General features: G+C 39.2%; 1 protein-coding gene across 1 annotated transcript in view; it reads left to right on the top strand.

Moving 5' to 3' along the window:
• LOC122804161 (myoglobin-like) overlaps nt 1-25,094 on the top strand; it is a 27,049-nt gene extending 1,955 nt beyond the window's left edge. The window contains exons 2-3 of the mRNA XM_044073850.1: nt 2,934-3,153; nt 24,436-25,094. Of these exons, the coding sequence (XP_043929785.1) occupies nt 2,934-3,153; nt 24,436-24,567 (352 nt within the window). The 3' untranslated portion in view covers nt 24,568-25,094. The remainder of the gene's footprint in view (nt 1-2,933; nt 3,154-24,435) is intronic.
• Nucleotides 25,095-26,707: the final 1,613 nt, after the last annotated feature.

The raw sequence follows: 26,707 nt of genomic DNA, 5'->3' as shown, positions 1-26,707 counted from the left end.
GACACACACACACACACACACACACACACACACACACACACACACACACACACACACACATAAAGCCATCAGTTACAGCCACTTGTATGACTATACATTTTGCTTTAAGAAAAGTAAGGGTGGGAGGGGGAAGTGCAAGTGATTTAGGGATATGTGGTATACTCTACTAGTGAAGCTGATGGCTACAGAAGAAGCACAATATCCTTAAATGCCTTTGTCCAGTAATATCTATTTTGGGAACACTCAGCAGCAAAGATGTATCTTATAGATCCTGTGAGATATTTCTTTGGTAGGATACAAGGCACAGGTTTGCAACTGGCTGGAACTTGGAGCAGTGATTACAGCCGCAGTAAAAAAGTGTGGGAATCCCATAGCCAAGGCCCCCTTATGTCCAGTTTGCACAATCTGCCTAAGGCTACTCTTGCTGATATGATCCACATTGCTCAATTTAAAATGTGTTGCTACACTTAGTAAATGTTTTTTCATATTGGTATTTTCACATAGGTTCATAGGGAAGTATAAAAGTTAGTTGCCCTTGTGGGTCATTTCAAGCCTAGCCAGTTTTTCCTTGCAGATGTGAGACTCAGACCCTGTACCTTGTGTGTGTGAGGTTAACACCTTGACCATTATACCAATCCCCAACCCCCCACATGGCCCTTTCCCCTTTCAGAATCACAAACCACTCATAGGCAAGCACTGATCTTCCTGTCTTGATGGCATTCTTCAATAGTTAGTTCATATGGGTGACCTTCCATTTAACTTCCTGGGTTGATCCCCATAATTTGCAATTAAAGAATTTTTAAACAATGTTTGTATATGTGTCAGGGCAATGTTAGTGTTTGTGTGTGTGTATGTGTGTGTGTGTGTGTGTGTGTGTGTGTGTGTGTGTGTGTGTGTGTGTGTGTGTGTGTGTGTGTGTGTGTGTGTGTGTGCAGGCACGTGTGTGTGTATGTAGATCTGGTGCAGAGTACTGTGAAAAAAGGCATTTGTCGCTATTATCTTAGTCAATCAGTATGCTGGTTACTTCTTCACTGCAGGAGGGAGAGAGAGCCAGGATCTATGATTAGGGTCTATGTTAAATAAACGATCATAATGTTGAGTACAACATACTCGACACTCTATGATCATAAGTTCAAAACCCGACACCTTGAAAGCCTGAAACAGACAAAATCAAAAAATTTTGTTTGTCCCACACCTTCCCTACACTAACATACAAAACACACACATGCAGCCAATGCATACAAACCCCTACACACTCACACTATTCAAACATTTACACACCTACACAAACACACCTACTTTTAATATAAAATAGGGGGCTTCTCCCCCCACCCCACCGCCGTTGTGGGGGGTTGTGCCCCCCCATACCCCCCCTAACTAAATATGCCAACTCAAAGACCGCTGTACATTGGTGAAAGGGCAATTTCCCAATAATCGCAACAAGCGATTACTGGGAAATTGCCCTTTCCCCAATGTACAGCGATCTCAGAGTTTGTATATTAAACAAAGTAGCCCTACCTCACAATTCTGAACAGTGTAGCGTGTCTACGTCACATGCTACACTGACTAGGATGGCTGACCAAAACATTTCAAAACTCCAAATTTCAGCATTTGGAGTCTCCAATTACCTGAACGTTCAATCAAAGGTTGTCGAGTATGTTGTACTCGACATTTTGATCATTCGTTCATGTAACATAGACCCCTATGATTACTGCAGATGTTCTACCTTAGAGTTAGTGCTGCACCCATATGACTACCAGCAGCAGGCAATTTGAGTAATAGGCATTTTATTCGCACCCATCCCCTCCCCCAAATAGAGAACTATCCCGAGACTCATCTGGCCATTCCTCCTTCATTGGTGCACTAATTAGATGAATAAGGTACTGCCAGCAGTGCCAATTGAAAATCAGTTTGTGTACTACACTTCCTTCTAAAAAATACAAGTAGTGTCATGCCTGTGTAATAAACACACTATGAGGTGCCTTACCAATAAGCCCTAGGAAGTTGTTACCTAGTCAGTGAACAGAGGTGACTGTTACAGAGAATCCTACATTTTCTTCCAAAGACAATTTTTGAAAATCACATGACCATAAGGACTAAATGTTATGCCTTACAGAAAAGTTTTACATCTTTCTGTTTTATAATACATATGCAACTAATGTTGACTATTAGCATCTTCATTCTGGTGTTTAATGCTAATGGTTCTTCTAAATTGTAATTTAAGATTATATAGGTCACTTATTCATAGCTTCATAGGTAAGTACTAGGTTAGCTGCCCTTGTGGGTCATTTTAAACTTATCCAATTTCCCTTTTTGTGCTGGAAATAACCTATCCCATTTGGTTATAGATTGGCCTCTCCCACCCCATGGGTGATAATTATATATTCCCCCGAACAAGAATAACTGGAATCATACCATAGACAATTGGATGGAACCCATGCTTGGGATAGAGCACTTAGCAGTTGCATCTGCCCATTAATAGTTCAGAGGGCAGTCCTGGGGTACATTTTATGATTCCCATCCATAGATCTTAGTTGTGCTTGAATATGGGCAGGGTGAACTATGTTTTATGTGGATGGGATTGTATTCCACAGCAGCAATATAGACTACTTATTTAATTGACTTACCAAAAACGGTGAAGAAACCAAATAATTTTATTACTCTATTACCTTTCTGCCTTTTCTTCACATTGAAGAAAGATACTTCCAAACAGGCTATAGTAGTCAGTTTTCATAGAAATGGGGGTATGTTTAATATACGTAAGTTATGGGGAAAGGAAATTAGTTCATATGTTAGCTGTAACATGGAAATGTATTTCATTACAACTGGATTTGGAGAGTTAAACTACAGAAACGTTGTTTGTTTTTATATTAAGTAGCATTTATACTGCCTTCTTTTCATAATCAGCATCTCAAAGTTCCTTTTTTTTGCAGCATGTTTCAGACAGAAAAGGCAACTCAGACCCTCTTCTCAAAGTTCAAGGATATCCCTACTTCAGACCTAGCAGTCAATGCTGACGTGAAGAAACATGGCGGTGTTGTTGTTGATTTTTTGGGAAAGCTGCTGAAACTGAAGGGCCAGAATGATAGCCAGCTACACACTATGGCCGAATCTCATAAGAACAAGCACAAGATTCCACTGGATTACTTTCAAGTAAGAATTTCACAGGAAATTAATCAGGATGATTACAGATGCTGGGTTAATAATTTCTCTGTTTCTGCTAGTTTTCCTTTTTATAACAGCATCATTTGCCCAAAGCACAATCCTGTGAGATATATATAGATATAGATATATAGATATATAGATATACTTAACCAAAAGCCTCTTTTTTACTATACCTAATATAACTTGCCTTAGTCAAAACTATCCATGCTTGAATTTTATCTGATGTTTTAACATATTGTCTGGTTGGGACAGTTGTTACAATGATTTTGAAACCCTTTTTGTTAAAAAAAAAACTCCATATACTTCTAACTGTGTGTCTTCAGATTAAGTCACTTTTCTGTGGTACATTTTTTATAAATCTGGTACTGCTTCTGGTTGTCCTGGATTCATGTCTTCTTCCTTCTCTTTTCAGCTTTCCTAATCTCCTCATTACTTCTTCTGAATATTCTGAGCTGCTTCTGTCATAGGAAGTTACAAGGCATGCAGTCCATGATACCCTTAAGCAGCTGAGCCCAAATTCAAAATAATCTCAAAAGTACTGTCTGGTTATGTGACTTAGTCAAGGTCACACCATAGGCAAAAAAGGGTGGAAAGATTCAAACCTGTAACCTCAGCCCAAGAAGAAGCTCATTAACAAGCCTGAGCTTTAGTCCTCTGCCAGCAGTCAGATTGATAAGATTTTCCCACTGTCCATTGATCTGTACTGCTTAAGTGTGGCCTTAATGACATAAAATGATTAGTAACTGCTTGTTTTGTATGGATATCTCTCATCATATATCATGCTGGTATTTCTGCTGTCATATGACGACATGTTTAAATCATCTGATGGTATGACATTGGTCTCATTTCATTTAAGGTGATGCTTTTCCACTTCTACTTTTTCACTTTTTGTTTGGTTTACTGTGTCTCACATGCTTTTGTTTGCATCTTTTTGTACTGAGTTTATTTCTTATCTATTTATTCTAACATGTTTCCTTATTGCGCATAGCTTTGTGCCATCAACAAAAATGTCTGTTTTTCTTTTTAGAATTTCTACAGTGTCACTTCTATAGACATTGAAAAGGGTGTGCCTTAGAAAGGACTTTTGTAATAACCCTTTGGTAACTATTATTTCAACAGACTAGATTCCTCTGGTGCAGCGGTAGCATTGTTGCCTCACAGCAAGAGGTTCTCCTGTTCGATTCTCGGCTAGAGTGTGGGGAGTGCCTTCTGTGTGGAGTCTGCATGTCCTCCCCGCGGTTGGGTGGGTGTTCAAAAGACATGCATAAATGGGTGTGCCTTCGTAGAAGGTTGGATGTTGAGCTGGCACCTTGGCGTTCATAAAAATCTACTGCCAATCATTAGCGGACCGGAGTTCCGCTGTGGCGACCCCTAACCGGGAAAAGCCAAAATACCAACAACAACTAGATTCCTCTGTCTTTTTCCCCTTATCATCCTTTAGACATACTCTATGTTTAATTAGTTTGCTAACAATTTATGCAATGCTGTTGAAGGCTGTGTTAAGATCTATGTAGCACGTCTGCATTTTTTGTTTTCTGCCCTGATTGCATAGTCAAAAACTTAATTTGGCTGGCATGACCCAGACTGGCTGTAGATCTGTGCTACTGAATCCAGCTATTCTACAGTGCTTTCTTTCACCATCAAAGCCATGGTCTGCCCTACAACTGAACCTTTGATATGGTCTCCATCTTGTGAAGGATTGTCAATTGTTTCCTTTTCCAGTCTTTATAAACGTTATCATCTTCATTTAATTTGTTACTTAGCGATATTATCAGTTTTTACCTCAGTTTTCTAAGAGGTATGGGCTGAATTCCATGGAGACTTGAAACATACTCTCTTTGCTTCAGTGTCCAGAAAGAGAAGCATGCTCTGTTTCCTCAAAGGTTTACACCTAAGTTACACTTTCCTAGCCTGATTTTGTATATGACCCACATCTAAACTTCATTTCACAGCCAGAAAAAATTGGGGTAGTGTGAGCTGCTGAATACAGAGTTGGTGTTTTGGTCAGCAAAGCCACATGTTTAAGATCTGAATGATCATCAGTCATATTCCAAATGTCACAATAAAATAGTTTTTACAGTCTTCATCTCCTGTACCATGACAACTGTTACAATATGCAGCTTATCTGTAAAAAGTCACTAAAAACTGTCTGTTACTTTTTGTCTAGTTACGAAGGATGTGGTATGTTTGTGTTTTTTTCTAGCAGTGTGTGATAAGTTTGTGTATTCAGCTGTGAAGTTATAAACACAACAGAAGTCCTTTTGCATTACTCTATTATCTTCACAATATTACTGATTAGAGAATGGGCAAACTGTACATCAGCACCCTGACTGCAGAATGAATGTTCTCCAGCAGGGTATTAATGTACAAGTAATGCCCGCTGAAAAATGAGTCCGATGCTTCATGGCAGCATATCAAGCTGCAGTGGAGCTCAAACTGAAAACAACCTAATGGCCACCATTATTTCACGCTAGCGAAGCAGTGCTTCTGCTGTTTAGCAAGTGTAAAATGTAAAAAAAAAAAAAAAAGAAAATTAAAAGAAAAAGTGTGTGTGTGTGTGTGCGCTTGCATGCATGAGTGCGTGTGTATGTGTGCGTGTGTGTTTATGTCTGTGTTTGTATGTGTAAGTACATGCATACATGTGAGTGAAAGCGAGATCGATCGAGGAGTTATTTTACACTCACTAAGCAGCAGTTTCGCTGTTTAGCAAGTAAAAAAAACAGAAAAAGTGTATACTGTATATCTGTATATACGTGTATGTGTGTTTAAGTTTCTGTTTGCATATGTCAGTGAATGCATGTATGAAAGCAGAAGAGACTGTGTGTATATGTATGTGCATGTGAAAGCAGAAGAGACTGTGTATGAGAAAGAGAGAATGAACAGTGAGATCGATTGAAATTTAATCAGAAACAGCTGAGAAGAACACCAGAGTTGGATAACAGTAAAAATATTCTTACTGTAAATGTCAACTCTTTATGCAAGTTACAGCAAGAGCCTGTCAGGAGACCTAAATATAATGTATAAAACATGAGTTCCTCAAGCCTTGTAAAGAGTACTAATCGTATTTTTTGCTAGTGATCCGTCAGTATTACTAACACAACTGTTGAATAAGATCTCAAAAAAGAGTATGTCTGCAAGTTCTAAATATGAGTGCACCCAACAAAAACAGAGTTAATGGATGTTTCATGTAAGGTAATAATGGAGCCAAGCAAGTTTATCTAGAATGTGTGTGCAAGCTACACTTTGTAAGTACTAATAAATATTATAAGTTTGTTTGTGTCTTTCGGCTTTTCCCGGTTAGGGGTCGCCACAGCGGAACTCCAGTCCGCTAATGATTGGCAGTTGATTTTTACGTACCGGCTTGCCAGGCCTGACGCACAACCTTCAACGAAGGTATGCCCATTCACACATGTCTCCATGCAGAAGAAACTCTAGCTGAGAATCGAACCGGACAGCGTCTTACTGTGAGGCGACAACGCTACCGCAGCACCACCACCACGGGTTTTACTAATAAATATTATAAGTACTATAATGCATACACAATAGCAGATATCTATGCACTCAAGTGTTTATACAAAAGATTCAATGGGCAAAAAATAAAGAAATCTATCTAAAGAAGACATTGACATGTTGCAGCTATGCACATACATACAGTTGCTGATTGATCTTCAAGTCAGCCACAAGTAGTGGGTCTAACTTTGTAAAATCCTTATTGTAGCCTATCACAGGGCTCTTCTGAACTTTTCAGTGTTCATGCTCAGGAAGAGTATATCTGGTATAAACCAGCAACCACCACACCTGAGTTAAAGGACCTTTACTCTCGATTGGTCCCAATTCTGAAACCTCTGAATAACAGGGAGGGAGAGAGAAGCAACTCATCACATGTGCAATAGGTATGCCAATAAATATAGGGAACAACTTACACACATATGAAATAAACATAACTAACTGTATCTCTACCCTAAAAGCAGGTCATGGGCCTAGTTCAACTAACTGGGCAACAAGGAAAAAATAAATAAACAGTGAATTATATACACAACAAACTCAGAAGTTTAATTTACTCTAGGAATCCAAATGGATTCAGTGTAGACTGGAATACCTGGACATTTTTTAAAGTGTTATATTTTGGATGTAAAATGCTTCCCCAACACCATTTAACATATACCACAACAAGTTTGAAACATTAGCCAGAGCAAGTATTTTACATCAAAAATGTAGAAAAAAGAATATAGTACTTAAAAAATAAAGTAAGTAAAAGACAACAATTTTACAGAGTCCATTCTCTAAGCTGAATAATGCCTTCAAGGGTATGTGTTAAAGGGACAATCCCAGTGTTTAAAATTAGGGTCCAAGTTAAGCTGACAGAAGTCATGCCCACTTCGACATGTCACTTTCATTCTCACCCTCAATGTCATTTTACTTTTAAACATCCTGTAAATCCACAGTTCTTGTCTTGTTTCAGCTCCCAGGATAAACTAATCTTTGGATTTGTGTTCTTCTCTGATCTACATTGGATTGGGGAACTATGCTCCCAGCTCTTGGCTCATATTTAAAATATAGGAGTGCCAGGGAAAAGGGACATCAGTGTATACTAATTTTTAAATTTTGCATCACTCATATTTCTACAGATGTACAAGCAGCCCACTCATAAAAACTAGTCCATTTGTCTAGTAGTATTCAGAAATCAGCACATATCAAACTAGAAGCTGAAAAAGGAATAGCACAGTGTGTCTACTAATGCTCCAACCTTCTGTCACACACTTGCTTCCCAAGGAATTACTAGCAGGTCAGAAAGTCACTACACCAGGCTAGTATTAAAAATCAGAACACAACAAAACATGAAAGAAAGAGAAATATGGTTTCAACTACTGGCTGCCTGACCCAGATGTGTTCTATAGGTAGAAACCATGTCATAAAGTTGTTGTAGATGGTTTACCATGAGAAGGTTGAACCAGACTCCATCGAATGATGGAATTATTGACCCACTTCTGCTAAAATAACAATGTCCTGGGACCGCTCTTGTTTGGCATCTACTTCTCTGAAGTACAGGCCAACAGTAAGGGACTCTGGCTAACATAGTTCGCAGATGACTGCAAACTGGGAGTCATTATTGAACCCCCAAATGATGAGGATACTCTACAAAAGGGTCTTACAGAAACAGATGCTTGGTGCCAGAGCCATGGGCTCAAGCTCAATGCCACAAAATGTATAGTTACCCCCTTTGGGAAAAAACATGTATCGTGAATTACCACATAGGTGGCAGTACACTAAACACCGAAAGTGTGATAAGAGACTTAGAGACACAGGTGGGCAGTGGTCTCACCTTTGATAACCACATCACCACAACATTTAGGAAATCCTTCTATGTAGCACACTTCATCACTAAGGGCTTTTCATCCAGAAAAAAGGAGGTCATTGTACCACTGTACTCATCCCTCATTAGACCCATTATAGAATACAACACCCCATTTGGTATGTACCTCTCAAGACATCTGCAACAACTGGAAAGGCCACAGAAATACCTCACTAAAAGAATCACAGACCTAAATCAGATGCCCTACGCTGACCGCCTTAAAAAACTCCAGCTATACTCTGTTGCATATTGTCTACCCAGAGACGATCTCTGCTTTACGTACAAGGCCATGTCAAGCCCAGAGCTGTTGGACATGCTACACTTAAAGAAATCCCAATCCCTAAGAGCAACACGGTCCAGGGATATAAACCTTGTCATCACAATTAACAAAACATGCTGGAGGGATAGTTTCCTGACCGAGAGACTCCCCAGACTCTGGAATAGACTGCCCATACATGGTCCTCTTCAAAAGGAACCTTGATGATTGGATGGGAGAATGGAAATTCACCCCAGGGATCATGTCAGTTGCCCTGCTAGACAGGAGTCCAGGGAAGTAAATAGTGTGGGAAGAAATAGCCAAGGAATTGTTATGGCTAGGCTTGTATAGGCCCTAGGGCCGATAGCCTAGTACCAACCTATAAACCTATGAACCTATGTCGAATTCTGACATTGTCAAAATACAACTCACCGTAAATCTTGGAATGGGCTTTAACATGGGTCGAGATGGGGGAGAGATTTGTACTTCGATAATGTCGAGTTTGACATTGTTGCCTTTTGGCCTCCTGACTTCGACTGAAGTGGGTTCGACTGAAGTCACTTCAAACTTCTAATGCCAAACCATTGTAGATGGCCAGGGTTCACAATCACCATAGAATAAAATATGACATGAAAGAAACAACTCTATTTACTAATGTTTTAAAAGCCTTGCATTACTGAAGTGTTTTCTAGAGTAGCAGCAGCAGTCATATCATAAAATACCTGAAAGATACTTTTCTCAATAGGTAAAATGCACAGGTTAAACTAATGAATGGCTCGCAAGAAGAGCTGTTGTCAATACAACTGCAATTTGTGATGGAATTTGGCTAATACCTTTGAAACTTCCTTCAGGCACTCTTCCTCCAACCACCTCAGCCAAAGGTGAGCATGCTCAAAATGGTAAACCTGAAATGTAAACAAAGGCTGAATCAAAACAAAAGATCCCTGGGACTGTCCCTTTAATGTGTAATTAATGCCGTTCCAGGGGTGTAGAGACCAGACTCATCCCTGACATGCCTATGATGTCACTAAATGAGCAGAAAGTGAGCAAGTAGTGGGCAGGAGATGGGTGTGGTTAGTGGAGGTGCAAGTGATGTGGCTTTGGTCCAGTTCTGACCACAATGAAAGGTGGCAGCCCTATACTCTACACATGCTGGGTCTGTAGGCTGTCTTGTATGTAATAGCCATGTCTCTGGTATATCACATTTCACATTGCAGTCAATAAAACCATGCACCACCGAATACAGTCTGAACTCATTGCACTTGCTAAATGGTGTTAATACATCAGTGGTATATCTGGGGAATATAAAGAATTCATAAACATTCAGAATGTGACAATGCATTATACAGTCGAACACAATGGACACACTGGGGGTTATTTAGAGTGCAAGCTCCTCCTACTTACATATTACAATGAAATCTAGCTTCTGAGTATCTCTACAATAAAAAAGTAAGACCTGCTTCTTGCAGCTTGGTTATCTCTGGCTTGTTATAAGTAAATTATTTAGCTTTTTTTAAGTAAATATTTTGTTTCTTTAGCTTAATCTGTTTTGTTAATAATAGCTAACAGGCATCAAGGGTTAAAGACAGCTTCAGTAAGAATGAGGTTTACAGGATTGCTTCCCAAAAACCATATATCACTGTCCCAGGAATTCAGTACAGCCGCTGAGTTATCTTTGATATGTGAGTACTTCCTGCTGACATATTTAAACAAAAAGTCTAGCTTCTGAGTATCTGTACAAAAGCTTGAATTTTCCCCAACCTTCTTCTTGTGTTTTTAAAAGGCTGTGTCTCTGATTTGCCCCCTTGTGGTAATCTGACTTCTGAAGTCCCTCCATCTAATCTTTCATTGCAATTATCAGTTAAGTAAACTATTTAAATACTATTCCCACCCACTGTTTTTTTGATAGAGTCATAATCCTGAGTGTCCACTTAGCAAACCAGTATTGCTCTTGAGTGAACTTCTGTATTACTATGACTTCTCTCCTGCTCATTTTCCCAGAGCTCCTATATGCTTGGTCTCCTTGCCATACTCTCAGAGGGTACTGAATTAATCCTGCTCCATCCTTAGCAGATAAGAGATTGTTTTGCACCACTTCAGTTAACTGTTTCAGTGAGCTATTAATTTATTTTTGCATTAATTGTAGGTTTTGCATTTTAAATAATTTTAAAGGCCCCCGAATACTTTAAATTGCCTTGTGCACATAGTTTGTTTAAGCTATTTTGTGGTAGCATTACACTTTAAACAATTTTTGTGACTTTATATTAATAGGAGTAGGATATTCCATCTAGTGGCAATAAGTGGTGGCCTGGTCATATGAGTTGCGAAGCACATATTAAATATGTAAAGTTAGTTGTTTTATTGGCCAGAGGGCTTAGAAGCCAGTATCCTGTGTTTTAAATGCTTGTATAAAGTTGGGGCAATCGTGTACCACTGTGCATTGAGTAATGGTGGTTAGTAGTGCCCTATATCAACAAACACACCTAAAAAACACACATTTCCCTATAAAACTGCCTATGAAATTCTACCAGTAACTCGCTGAGTGTAGAGCAGCTAGTTTTTGCACTGAAGAGTATTCATTGCACCTCAAATTTAGTAAAATATAGCCTAGCCTAGTCTTTAGCCCCAAAATCACCCTTAGTCAGTGCACTATTAACCCTAGTGCAGCGCATCCTTCTAGCTCAACCAATAAAGGACCTGACATCATGGATATGCACTGTTCGAATTTCTCCATAGCCAGTTTAGTGGATACAGGTACATTGAGGCAATGTAAAAATTGTCTAATGTTCACTGGTAAGCATTTAATCCTCAAAGAAACAAATACTGTATGTGAGAGATGTAAATATACAATGTCTCTGGAGGTAAAACTCTCATGTACAAGCTCTCATAATAACAATCAGGTTGTCAGAAACACATACGCTACAACCACAGCACATAGTAGACATCCCGCACATCGACCTTCTTATGCTGAAGCATTCAAATGCAAGCTTCCTAATTATTCTCAGCAGACCCAAAAGCACATAACAGAAACATAGTTTCATAGGTTCATAGGTTGGTACTAGGCTATTGGCCCTAGGGACTATACAAGCCTAGCCATAACAATTCTCTGGCTATTTCTTCCCACAATATTTACTTCCCTGGACCCCTGTCTAGCAGCGTGACTGATGTGATCCCCGGGGTGAATTTCCTATCTCCCATCCAATCGTTAAGGTTCCTTTTGAAGATGGCCAAAGAGGCAGTCTGCTCGACATGTATGGGCAGTCTATTCCAGAGTCTGGGGAGTCCCAGGGTCAGAAACCTATCCCTCCAGCATGTTTTATTCATTGTGATGACAAGGTTTAGATCCCTGGAACGTGTGGCTCTGATGGATTGGGATTTCTTTTTAAGTGTAGAATGTCCAACAGCTCTGGGTTTGACATGGCCTTGTATGTTAAGCAGAGATCGCCTCTGAGTAGATGTTATGCGACAGAGTATTGCTGGAGTTTTTTTAGATGGTCAGCATAGGGCATCTGCTTTAGGCCTGTGATTCTTTTAGTGAGATCAAACAAAACCAAAAGAGCAGCAACAAACCAATAATCCACAGAAAAACAAATGCATGCCAAAGGACTCCACAAAGAAGAAGCGATAAATCCACTTTATTTATACGGCAGTAAAAGGTTAGCACTAACCTTTCACTGCTGTATAAATAAAGTGGATTTATCGCTTCTTCGTTGTGGAGTCCTTTGGCCTGCATTTGCTTTTCTGTGGATTATTCTTTTAGTGAGGAATTTTGGTGGCCTTTCTAATTGTTGCAGATGTCTTGAGAGGTACATACCAAACAGGGTGTTGTATTCTATAATGGGTCTAATGAGGGATGAGTACAGTGGGACAATGACCTCCTTTTTTCTGGATGAAAAGCCCTTAGTGATGAGGTGTGCCACATACAAGGTTTTCCTGACTGTTGTGGTGATGTGGTTATCGAAGGTGAGACCACTGTCCACCTGTGTCCCTCAGTCTCTTATCACACTTTCAGTGTTTAGTGTACTGACAACTATGTGGTAATTCACTGGTAAATGTTTTTTCCCAAAGGGGATAACTATACATTTCTTGGCATTGAGCTTGAGCCCGTGGCTCTGTCACCAAGCATCTGTTTCTGTAAGGCCCTTTTGTAGAATATCCACATCATTTGGGGATTCAATAATGGCTCCCAGTTTGCAGTCATCTGTGAACTTTGTTAGCTAGAGTCTCTTAGTGTTAGCCTATACTTCAGAGAAGTATATGCCAAACAACAGCGGTCCCAGGACTGAACCCTGAGGTACTCCACTTGTCACTTCTCTGGATTTGGATTTGGAGTCGGCTACTTTTACATTGTGGTTTCTGTCAGTAAGCCAGTTGGCAACCCATCAAGTGACGTAGGGATTAATGCCCAGCTTAGTAAGTTTATCTATGATTCCAGAGTGGGGGGTGGTGTCAAAGGCCTTGGTGAGGTGCAGATAGGCTGGACCCTCATCCACAGCTCTGGAGACCGATTCAAAGAAGTCAACCAGGTTCAGGAGACAAGATCATCCCTTCACAAACCCAAACTGGGTGGGGTCCAGTGTTTGAAGGTTGCCAATGTCTTTGTTTATAAGTTCCATGATAATACATTCCATGGCCTTGCAGATCAGGCTCGTCAGACTGATGGGGCAGTAGTTCCCAGGATCCAAGGTGGATCCCCCTTGTGGATTGGGATAACTGTAGCTGTGCACCACTCAGTGGTCATGAAGCCTGAGGGGAGGCTATGATTAAACATGACACTTAGGTGTGGTGCCAGTTCATTTTGTAGTTCATGTAGTACACAGTCCCGGATGTCCTAACACTGCACATGCAGCCACACCCAGTCAGCAGCTATCCCTGCACATACAACCACACCCAGTAAGCACCTAACACTGCACATACAGCCACACCCAGTCAGCACCTAACACTGCACATACAGCCACACCCAGTCACCACCTAACACTGCACATACAGCCACACCCAGTGCAGCCTCAACTACCAGACACACAAGGCAAGCCAATACACAACCCAGGTCTCTAGTCATAGGGGACACCATTGCACATCATACTGATGCACCACTCACCAGGCTAAACAAGGAGAATATAACAGAATAATATAAAAGGATCCACCAAGTTATGCATGCACTTAAGTCATTCTACCACAGACACCAGCCTGATTTAATCACAGTCCATATAGGTATAAATTACCTGAGATGTACCACCCTAGATTTTATGCAGAGAGACATTACATAGCTCTTGGACTATGTATCACAGACTGGTATGTACCTAGCACTGAACATCATTCTACCTTCACCAAGGATGATGCCACAATATAAACAGAAGATGATTGACTTTAATAACTGGCTTAGTTTTTATTGTCATTCTCAGGGGATACAATATTTTTCAGCTTGGGAGGATGTGGTTAATGAACCACATTGCTTTGCCAAGAATGGTTTGCACCTGTCCCACTAGGATTTCAAATATTAGCTAAAACATTGTCCTTCCTCACAAAGCCTTTTTTAGCACTGCCAAATTGACAACTCTTCCAACATAGCAAAATCTACCCAAAGAAATGTAAAGGTATTACTGCTTAATGCCAGGAGTCTAAACAAGAAGTTCCACTCCCTCCAAACTCTCCTCAATTTGAATAATGAGGACATCAGTGCAGGTACTGAGACATGGTTTAAAGCCACACAGAGTACCTTTACAATGCAAGGCTTCAATGCCTTCCACACATTTAGATCAGCAACGGCAGAGACAGAGACTAAAGGTGGAGGTGTCTTGATCTACCTCTGTAACAAGCATAACTCCATGTTGGTTAAACAGGATGATGCACAGGAATTTCTCCATGTCCAGATTACCATAGACGGAGTCACATATCATATCCTAGCCAGCTATAGATCACTATCTATGTCCATGACAACCATAGATCATAATTAGACCTATTGCAGAGACTCGCCATTCATCCAAATACCATACTGACTGGGGACTTTAATTATCTCTCTATAAACTGGAATCCTACACAACCTCAAATTTTCAGGCTTAGAGATTCCTAGATTTTGTAAGCACCAGCTCCTTGGACCAGTAAGTGTATATGCCTACTAGAGGTACAAACATTTTGGACTTGGTACTCATAAATATGGGAGAATGCTGCATCCCCACCAGTGCTGTGCCCTCTCTGGTAAGGCCAGACTATGAATCAGTCACCTTTGAAATAAGAATCAATTCTGTAACCCCCATCAAACCCTCTAACAGTTAGAAACTACTCCAAGGCAAACTACATTTTATTAAGTGAAAGCCTGTCAAAATTTCAAGCCCCTCCAAACCCAGATAACACAGCAGCCTATGTGAAACTATTGATAGAAGCACTGTACAACCATATCAATGACTGCATAGATGCTGCTGTGCCAACCAGAATTAACTCAAAAACAAGTCACCCTGATGAAATCCAAAGTTAAATAAGTTGTACCAAAAACAGAAAAAAAAGTAATAGAGAAAAGTAGGAAGTGTAACACCAAAAAAAGATAAAAACACTCTTACCAAACTAAGTAGACAACTAAGAGGACTAATTAAGTCCAACAAGGCAAACTTTAAAGTAAAGATAGTGTTCCAGGCCAAGGACAACCCTAAGATCTTCTTTAGCTATGTCTGAAACGTCAATGGCAGCACACAACAGTGTGCAGAAATGTTGGTAAATGGAGACACCTTCATGGAACTGGGAGATGTAGCAAATCTTCTGGCTGACAAATTAATTTCCAACTATACCCCTTATCACTGCCAGCCACCCGCAGGAAATAGCATCTAACATAACCTCCCCCAACTGTCAGTAGGGAGCAGGACTTATATATACTCTCTAAGTCTAAGAATACAGCTTTGATGTGCCATGACAATATCCCAGGATGCCTCCTGAATAGCCTGGAATTTGACCTATCAGGGTAACTGCAGTCACTATTCAAGCACAGCATCTGCACGGGCTTTGTAGCACATGAATGGAGGGCTGCAATGGTCATCCCCTCTGCACAAGAGTGGAACATCAATGGATCCCTGAAAATGCAAACCTATTAGTCTAACTAGTCTCCTATACAAAGCCATGGAAAGAATTATCATGGGAATGATTAACAATGACATAGGAAACCTTCAGACACTGACCCCAACCCAGTTCTGGTTTGTCAAAGGGAGGTCATGCCTACTGAACTTGGTAGACTTCTTTGAGAAGGTCACCAAGGCTATGGATGAGGTCAAAATGGTGAATACTACCTATACTGACCTCGCTAAGGCATTTGATACAATATCCCACTTGGGCATTGTAAGCAAACTCACAGAATTAAGTATAAATCCATATGTAACTTGCTGGAGAGCCTTATAGACAGGACCCAGAAAATTAGGATTAGAAGGACTGCCTCCACAAAGAGGATGGTCAACAGTGAAGACCCCAAGGGCTCTGTGCTGGATCCACTCCTATTTGGAAATAATTTTTTGAAAGTCAAGGCCAGTGTCAAGCCCCTCTGGCTTACCAAGTCTGCTGATGATTTGAAGATAGGAGCAATCAAAGAACCCCCTCCCCCAAGATACTAACATTTTACAGGAAGGTGTAACACAAACAAATGACTGGTGTTAAAGCCACAACTTAAAACTGAATGCCAAAAAAATGCATAATAGTACCTTTGGGGAAGTCAGCAACACAAAGAAACTACCTCATTGATAACACACTTCTAAACATAGACACAGTAGTTAGGGATTTGGGGACTTATGTAGATAGTAGCCTGGCTTTTGACCAACATTTATCTAATGTAGTAAGAAAATCATTCTATATTGCTTAACTTATAAGTAAGGACATGGCATCTAGCTCCAGGGAAATCACTGTGCACTGTACTCAGCTCACATCATATCTATCACTGAGTTTAACACTCCCTTCAGTATGCACCTGACTAGGCACATGCAACAGCTGGAACATCCATAGAGGTTCATCACAAAAGGACTACAGAACATAAATACAATGTCCTATGCAGATCACATAAAAGCATTATTGCTGTTCTCTGTTTCTTACAGACTGCTGAGTAGAGATTTATGCCTGGCATACAAGGCATCCTTGAAGCTGATGGCCCTTTTGCATTGCATATCCACAAGATGAGCATTATCAGGGCTACCAGATCTAAGAATTTAAACTTTGCTTATGACTTAAATAGGACATGCTGGAGGGACCGCTATGTATCCCAGAGAATCCCTCTTCCCTGGACTAGGCTTCCAATCCATGTAAAAAAAAGCACTTCCCTAAACATATTCAAGTGCAACCAGTGGATGGGAAATTGAGAATTCACTCCTGGTTTGACAACTATGTCTCTGATGGACAGAAGCAGACATTAAATCATGCCCTAACATACACTCCTTACAATAACCTCTAAGGCACAATAACTCATGGGATACATTTGGTTTGCATATCTAGGCTTATAAAGGCCTCAGTGGTTGTTACCTAGCCTAGTACACACCTATGAACCTATCAGCCAATTAACATTAAGTTGTTTGCTTATTACTCTTCACATGAAAAGTATCTTTCCACAGCACAGAACTGTTTGTCACTGTGGAGCAAGCATTCTGTACCGCCATCCGACATATACTACGCATAAAAATAAATAATTCATCTAATTTCTAGAACCTTTACATGTTAATGTCTCACACCCATCTGCCAAAATGAAATCTTCTGGACACATTCAACATAAACTGACTACCACACATCTTGTTTGGTTGATGCACTTTAGCCATGATGTAATTAGCAGTGCCTGCATAGTGGAGTAGGTCTGTTAAACAGCCACCCATGAGTAGGTAATGCATGTGTGGTACTGAGTAATTTGTTAGACTACTAGAAAAGAATGCTTCACAGAAAATGGGCTGAAGATGAAGCATATCTACTTAAGACCTTTTATGATAGATTTCCTTTGCTGCATACAAATTTTTATTCCATCTAGTTATAACACTGCATTGCTCCATATTGTAATTAAAATATGGGGTACTGCCCTGTTCACTAAATGTGACTCAGCTGCATGTGTTAATAAGATTACACTGTAAGAAGTGTTTTAACACAGGGGTATGAAATGTGTACTAATATATTTGTGACGACTGGGGAGAGATGGGCAAAAGCTGCCAGCCTAGTCAAATAGAATTTAATATATAATTCTATCAACTGTATAAATAAATGTAAAATACAGGCTTGTGGTTTTAAATGTAAGAAAACACTGTGAAACGTGGAACTGCAAAATATGTGACAACATTGCACTCTACTGGCCCAGTGAAGCATGTTGTATCCTTTCATGTTAAAATTCGGCCTGAGGGTGGCTGGATAAAGATTTCATGCCCATTGTTTTAAGGCTAAAGTTTATGACTAGAATTTAGATATGGAAGGTGTTTTATTGCTTTAGTTTCTGTTAGTATATACATGTGAAATGTCTTCTATTGTTGTAAGTTTCTGTGCAGGTGTTAGATTGCTAAATAATACAGTTTGTGGCCTGAGATTTCAGACCAGGTGTCAAGATGATGCAATATGAATACTGGGAAAACCTAAGTGTCAAAAATGATGTAATTTTGGGAGGGCCTTAGAGACATGTTTGTTAGTAATGTTTAAATATTATTTCTCACGAGAGACCTGGAAGCATTTTGATCTGGACATCTAACTTATCAGCACTCTGCTTATGCTCACATGTAAGTTTTTAGCACTGTGATATCTTGTAGGAATAGTTAAAGCTAGTAAAGATTAATTAGGTATTTTTCTTTGAGACCAGACCTGTCCTACTGTATTATTTTAAGTTTATGTGTGATCTGTAAACTCTTAGATATCTCTGTGGTGTAGTAGTTTTGTCTTGTGTTTTAATTATTTATTATTAAATATTTTTAAAACATTCTACCTGTGGCTGCTTTGTGTAGAGATGAAGTATGCTTTAGAGTGCATTATATATTTATAGAGTTTACTGTCTAAGCCCTTCCAATAAGCCTTAGACTGTATAGTCACATTACCATTGGATGTTAATATTGCACAGTAATAATTGGACACCCTTTTAAGTGCCTTTTAGTAGCTGATATTATTAACTGGGTGGTGGCAGTAATTACTACTGTATAGTCTGGGTAAAGGGGCACAGCTGGAGAAACTGTGTCAGCCTTTCCCAGGAGTTTCTGTAAAGTGTATAAATACTTATCTGAAAGTGTGTGTGTGTTGTGTCAGCTACTTGGGTAGGGACACGAAGCACTGGTTGGACAGAGAGGGTACTGGAGGTTTTAGCTTGCCCAGTTAGGCTGGGACATAGACCCTATAGCTGTGCCAGTGGGGAATCTTATTGGGGACCTGGTGAGCAAGGGAGCAGCCAGCCCCAGACTGACTGTGATCTCTGTGTGCACTTAAGGGAAATTGTGCTTTACTGTGTGTATTAGTCATCCTTTCCTCTTCTAGGAGACGATCTCCCTGGTGTTAGTGGTGAGGATTGAGGCTCCTTGATTGCTGGGCCAGAGCACGGTCTTCACAATATTGACCCTCTGCTGTTAATCTGTTTTCTCAGTGTTATGATCAGCTTTACATACAGGCAATTAGGCAGCTCCCTAGGCACTACTTGTGTAGGTAATTTTTCTGCCCCTTATTTTTTCTTTCTTACTTTTTTTTTCTTTTCAGTTCTTTCTATCTTTCTATCTTTCTTTCTTTCTTTATCCATCCCTAAAAAAATAAATGAAGGGCAGAAAAGTGCATCTTGCAAAATGCTAACTTTTGGTGAGGTGTTGACTTTCTACTCCTTGCTATTACATGACAAGGAGCATAAAGCCTGCAAGGATTTAACAGTTAAGGGATAAGAGAAGTCAGCAGTTGTAATGGATGATGGCAAACCGATTACCTGCTGGTAGTTTGTTAATTTACAGAATGCCTCTGTTTCTCTATTTCAAATTTTTCAGACTACCCTGATCTTGGTTCATATTTCTGTCTCATCCCTGGTAATTTTTTTTATTTTTTCTGGTGAATCTCAAAGGATTACATTCAGTCAACAATGTCAGCCATTTGAGTTTCATACTTTCAGACAATGTACATTGATGCAAATCCTGCTTTTTTCTACTAACTTATTAAGTGAATTATAGTGCTATTTAAAAATTAGCCTTAACTTTGCGCCTTTCTCTCCCCGTTATGGTTGCTTTTGCTTATGCTTCTTAAGCAAAGAATCTGACGGCTATGAATATCACAACGTTTTGTCTATGTTTGAATTCTCCATAGTAAATCTCCAGTTTACTGGCCCCTTACAGAGTGTTGCAGTTGCTAGAAAATGAATGCTATGCAAATCTAGAATTCTCACGACTCTGAAAGTGTGTAAGAGCGGTCCACTTTCAAGTTTCAAAATTCCAAAACTTTGAACCTCTAAATACTGAAGCCCAGAGGTGTGAAGTTTTGTAATCTCAAAACTTGTCAATGGAGATAGCCGAACAGTACAGAATGAGAACTTTACCATTCTCTTCACTGTAGTACGATCTTGGAGTCAGTGTATTTAAGTAGCAGGGTGTGTGTGTGTGTGTGTGTGTGTGTGTGAGTGTGTGTATGTGTGTGTGTGGGAGGGGTGCAGTCCTCCACATGAGAGCTCAGGGGGCTTACCCCCCTGCAAAAACGTGACTTCTGAAGTTTTATCAGTTTAGATTTTATTCTTCATTTCAAGATTTCAAAACTTTGATCCTCTGGGCCTCAGTATTTAGAGGTTCGAAGTTTTGGAATTTCGATATTTGAAAGTGGACCCGTAAGAGCAGTATTTAAAATCTGTTCTTGAGTTTGAGACTTTTTTCCCCTATATTGTTGGTTTTGTCCCTGATTATTTCGATAAGGAGTTGCGATGGTGACTTTTTTCATTTTTTATTTTTTAAGGGTCGGACATCTGAGACATCCTACTCTAGAGAATACAGACATCTGTGCTCTTACCAAGACATGGTTTAAAACCACAGAAAGTACTCCAGCAGTGTAAGGCTACAATGCCTTTCCCACATTTAGATCATCAGCTGCACAAACAGAGACTAATGGTGGACATGTCTTCATCTACATTAGCAACAAGTATACCTCAAGGTTGGTTAAACAGAATGATACCCTGGAGTTCATCCATGTGCAAATCACCTTAGACAGAGTCCGTTACCAAACCTTAGCAAGCTATAGGTTATATTTAATGTCTCAAGAATCCCACAACTTATCTAGATGTACTAGAGGCACTTTCCATCCAAACAAATGCTCTACTCATGGGAGACTTTAACTACCCCTCTATAGACTGAGGAACATACACTGCCACCAACTTGAAGGCACAATGTTTCCTGGACTTTATTAACACAAATGCCCTTGGTTAGTTACTGCACACTTCAACCAGAGGTTCAAATATACTAGACCTTGTTCTCACCAATATGGGAGAGTGCTGCACCCTCACCACCCCACCCCCCTCATGTTATATCTTCACTGATGAGGTCAGATAACAAAGCTGTCTCATTCAAGATAAAATCAACTTGGAAAACCCAGCAAAACCTGTTAGTTACAAACTATTCCAAAGCAAACTACATCCTATAAAGCGAAAGTTTGTCAAAATGTAGTGCTCAACCCAACCCAGAGTTCACAACAGCCTAAGCAGAAATATTCACAGAAACACTGTACAATCATAAAAATGGCTGCATAAAGGCTGCTGTTCCTACCAGAAGTAAGCCCAAAACAAACTCCTAAAACAAACCACTCTGACAGAATCCTAGTCTTAACAGGGTATATAACAAAATGAAAAAAGTCATGACAAAAGTCAGAATGAGCAACTCTCATAATGACATGAGCTAAACTGTAAATTGAGAGGACTAATTAAATCGAAAAAGACCAGTTGTGAGGTCAATATAACTTCTCAGTCTAAAGACAACCAAAAGGACTTTTACAATTATGTCCAAAACCTCAAAGGTAACACACAACAGTGTATTGAACTGGCAGTACCACCTTCAATGAGCAGAGTGACATAGTGAATCTGCTGGCCAACAAATTCAGCTCAAACTTTTTCCTCTCTCACTCTACTGACACCCCTTGTGAAATCCCTACTAGTATAACCCCTCCAACTATCAGCAGGGAGCAGATCATAGCAGCACTCACTAAGGGTAAAACACAGCCTCATTGGGGCTCATCAGTATCCTTTGCCTCCTAAATAACCTGATACATGGCTTGTCAGGATCACTTGAGTCACTTTTCAACTAGAGCCTCAAAACAGGCTATGTACTAAGTGATTGGAGGACAGCAATGGTTATCCCAATTCACAAAGGTGAGCCATCGACTGATCCTGAAAACTACAAACCCATTAGCCTGACTAGTCTAATATGCAAAGCCATGGAATGAATTGTCATGGAAATGATCAACAAAGACATTGGCAACCTACAGACAGTGGACCCATCCCAGTTTGGTTTTGCAAAGGAAGGTCATGCCTACTTAACCTGGTAGACTTTCCTGAGAAGGTAATGAAGGCAATAGATAAAGAAAAATGATGCATACCACCTACCTAGACTTGGCTATAGGCATTCGACACATGCATAACTCTTCTGGGAAGTCGTAAGAAAAAAAAGAAAATAGAAAATCGAAAAAAAGTTAGCAAGACATAATCTGTCAAGAATAAGGCAGGAAATGCATCACAGAATATCCATACCATCAAAGCATCTGTGGGCCTGGTGCCTCCCACACCTCAGGCTGTATATGTGGATTTTGACGCAGACAGGTATACTACTAGTCTCTGCTGTGAATCTCAGTGAACAATATGTGTGTGTGTGGGGGGGGCAATGCACCATGGAGTCCCTTGCCTATTGTACCATTTCACCTATGGCTGGCCCTGCTCAGTGGATTGCCTCATTTTAAAGCTGGTTCCAATTTGTCTGTATCGTATGTAGATCTACCTTTTGACTCATCAAATAATACAAAATGCATAAAATCAGCTTATTCATTACATATGGTATTGCTTTGAGTAGTGTATGTAAATGTCAACTGCTCAATGTAATTATATGTCAGTAAACCTAACTTCCTATGAAATAATTAGTGGAAGTTTTCTATTTAGGTCTCCATAAAAATGCAGTGCAAATGGACTGATCCGTCATTAGATAAGTTTAGAAGTCAATAAAATAGCATCTCACCTTTTATAATTGCTTACAAAAATTTCAGATTGATCTAGCTTGAGATTAAATGCAGTTACCTTTTAAATTTATATGTGTAACATGTCACAACATTATATGTGTAACATGTCACAACATTCTTCTGTGTAAATTATTATTTTGTTGCCATATTCATTACAGTGTCTGGCGCTCTGCTGAAGCTAATTATTTGAGTTACGATAGTGAAGGAATGAAAACTATGGTAATCTGTGGGTGGACAAAGATTAAATACTGGATTGCTTTTTTCCAAAAATTCACCCACTGAGGATTGGACCTCCCACGTAAGAAATCACTATCATTAAGTTATGCTGTCGACGATGCCCTTTTTATGGGAGTTTTCCCTTCTTCAAGTTGATGTAGACATGGAGTTGGTATGTGTAAGTTTGGGAGGTATGTGGGGCTTTTCCTCCACATCAGGTGTGCAGGAGGGCTTAGCTTCCTGCAGAAAAAAGTTTTAAATTATTTTTTCAACTATTTTTTTTTTGGGGGGGTGCAGTTCAAAGGTTCCAGTTCTCAGCAGATTTAACTTCATCCATTCATAGTGGAAGCTAGCAAAAAAGTGCAGTTTCAACAGAATAAAAACGCTCTTATAAATATATCGAGTACAAAGTTATATTGACATCACCATTTTTTTAAATTTTGCTTGGCTCTTCTTTTTATCACAGTTCATATTTTCATATTCTGCTTAATGTGCTTTATGATGATACAAATTGTTTTTTTAATGAAACAATCTTTTTTATTGAATGAGAATGTAAATTTTGTTTAGATAATAATTTCCTACCGACATCTACTGTTACTATTGCTACTTATATTTATATATGTATTTTTTTTTACATTAGCTGTTGGTGCTTCCTTATTGGCTTCTCTTATCGTTAAAAAGGGTCCTCTCACCAATTTAACAAATATAAATACAGAAATGAATTATGACTCTTTAGTCTCTGAGATGTGGCAGCCAGTGCATCAGTAATTGTAGAGTTCATAGCGCCTTACACAGGAGATGGAAATGCTTTCCCACAGTAAATAATGAGTTAATGATTTTGTTAAATCGCTATTATCAAAAATACAGATTTTAATATTTCAGTTCTTGTAAAGTAATTTAAAATGAGTTTTAATTCAGCCACTCAGTCCCTCATACAGTCACACACTGTCTGGCTTTCATGCACAAAGAGGACTAGCGATTATCATGCAGTATGTACAATGTATGAAGCAAATGTGTCACACATCTTTGTATTCAGCCAAACACAATGCCACCAGACCTTGTGAAAACACAGTCCATCCCACTACTTAGGTAATACACAAGTTGAAAATCTTTTTACTGTAAAAAACATCCACAACAAAATTACGTGATGATTTTTTTTGCAATAAAACCAGATAAAGTGATTTTGTAATTCTTCTTATTGCAAAATTGCTCATCTAAGGTAGCCCTTGAATGCACTGCATTTATAACTGTATTTGTTGCATATCACTGATCATGATTTCACTTTCTTTTAATGCAGGTAATTTCTTCTGTCATTGACGTGTATGTGAATGAAAACCTGCCAGAAGAGTATGCACCTGTCCGGCAATCCATGAAATCCGCACTCAACCAGATCGCCAATGGCCTAAAAGACAATTATGCCAAAGTATAACTCTAAGGAAAATATAAATTATCTTATTTTCCATAAAAGAAGTGTTTTTAAAATGGAAAGGAAAGGAACAAAGCAATGAATCTCTGTAATAAGAAACATTATTTGCAGTTTAGTACTGCTTCCCTGATGGAAACTAAAAAAAAATATTGATTTATAACTGTATAATATTTAAAGAAGTAGATGAATGTGAATTTAAAGTAGCCCTGATCTAACTTTTAATTAACGTAAGTAATTAGAAGTTATTACTACCAAACAGAAAAGTCTTTCGCTATGACCATCAGTATAGTACAGCAAAAACACTAGAATATTTTGTATTCTATGTGCTTATTGGCCTCATACTTGAAAAGGTCACTCTCAGATCTCATTAGGCACTTCATGACCAGATTAAGATAGAATTCACTGACAAGGTTATGGTTTTGTAGTTAAAATAATATGTGTCAAGAGGACTGATATCAGATATGTTCATTGTTTCCAATGTCATACTTGGTTTCAATAATCAATTTCTTAATAAAATAAAATGCTTTTTCCTTGAGTGTGTCATTTGTAAGACATCACTAACAAATATTTATTTTTGTTGGTTAAACATGAGGAACTGAGTTATCAGTTCAAGTCTTTAAATGTCATTGTTTCCTGTGAGACCTATCAATTAAACTATGCTGCATAATCTCTAAACATGTCCGTTTCCTTCATATAATGCCTGCCTTTCTTCCTTTCTTCCTTCCCATGTTCACACCTCCTAATCTATGCCCTATGATTAATAATGTACTTTCGCTCTCTATGTTTCTCTCTCCTTCACGTTGCCTCTCTTTAACACACATGCAAACACAGACACACACACACAGCCAGACAGCCATATGCACACACATATGTGCACCCCCCCCACTCCCACACACACACACACACACACACACACACACACACACACACACAAACACGCACCAGCTGTAGAATTAATATTTGTTTCGGTAATCTTGGCAGACACTGCCTGTTCCCACTCCTTCATTTTCCTACCCATTAACATCTCTTAAATCTTGCAACTTCTTTAACACATCCTCCATCTTCTTTATATCCCTTTATCTGTCATTTGTATATTATTTTGCAGTCCCCTTGCATTTCTGTTTCACCTAACCAGCTTTTCAATATCATTTCCTCTTCTTGACAATCTACACTTTGCACATTGCCACATGAACAGCAGATTTTCACAAATATGCTCCAGTACTATATTCTTCTTATTTTAACAATATCCACTGACTGAGATCTTTTAACTTTTATTCTCTTTTTCACTTCATTCTTTTAAAACCAGACCTGGATGAGAATGTTGTTAGAAACCTTGGAACTTGGGTTGATAATTTCCTCTTTTTTGATCATCATGTAACAACAGTAGCCAGAAAATGCAACTAACTGACAAAGGAATGTCATTCAGGTCATTGTCCTCTTATAATCAGTAATGATTAGACCAATTACAGACTTTCAAATAAAAGCAGATCAGATATTCCTTACTGAATGGACAAAAATCATCCGTCAGTTATCTGTTTATTGTATCAGCTGTAGGCCTTCTTTGAACTAATGAATTGTGTTAGTCAAATCTAATAATATCTGGGATCAAATGATAGAATACTGTGGTACTTCTTTATCTAGCTGGCATTGTATACAAGCTGAGTTTTGCTTTGCAGCTACTTGAATTCTTAAACACGGCAGCTGTTAAACTAGTTTTGAACCTACTAACAACAACGCACTTGTAGTGCATGGAACACCGTGATTATGCTCAAACCATGACTAAATTACATCCTAATTAAGCACAACTCTAGTATGATACCCAACCTTGACAATGCTTAAAGGGGTGCTTAATTATTAAGCATTCCCCTGTGTACTGTTAACATCAAGTCTGCACTAAAGCAGACAGCACTGACCAGTAAACAGCAGCAGCAGGACATGAAACAGCTTTGTTTCAACTACTGTTTGGACTACAAGACATCAACAACTCCTCACTTCTTTACCGGCTTTCACAGCCATCACAACACATCACATTGCATTTTTTATTATTTTACTTTTCACTAGCTAGTTGTACATGGAGCAGATAAATATCCATGCATTGCAAAGAATTATGATGGAATCTCTAATCGCACAAAATAATGTGTTT

The sequence above is a fragment of the Protopterus annectens genome, chromosome 6.part0 (genome assembly GCF_019279795.1).
Source record: "Protopterus annectens isolate FY-2018-M chromosome 6.part0, PAN1.0, whole genome shotgun sequence".
NCBI lineage: Eukaryota > Metazoa > Chordata > Ceratodontiformes > Protopteridae > Protopterus > Protopterus annectens.
The sequence above is the reverse complement of the archived record's forward strand: the minus strand, read 5'-3'. Positions and strand labels throughout refer to the sequence as shown.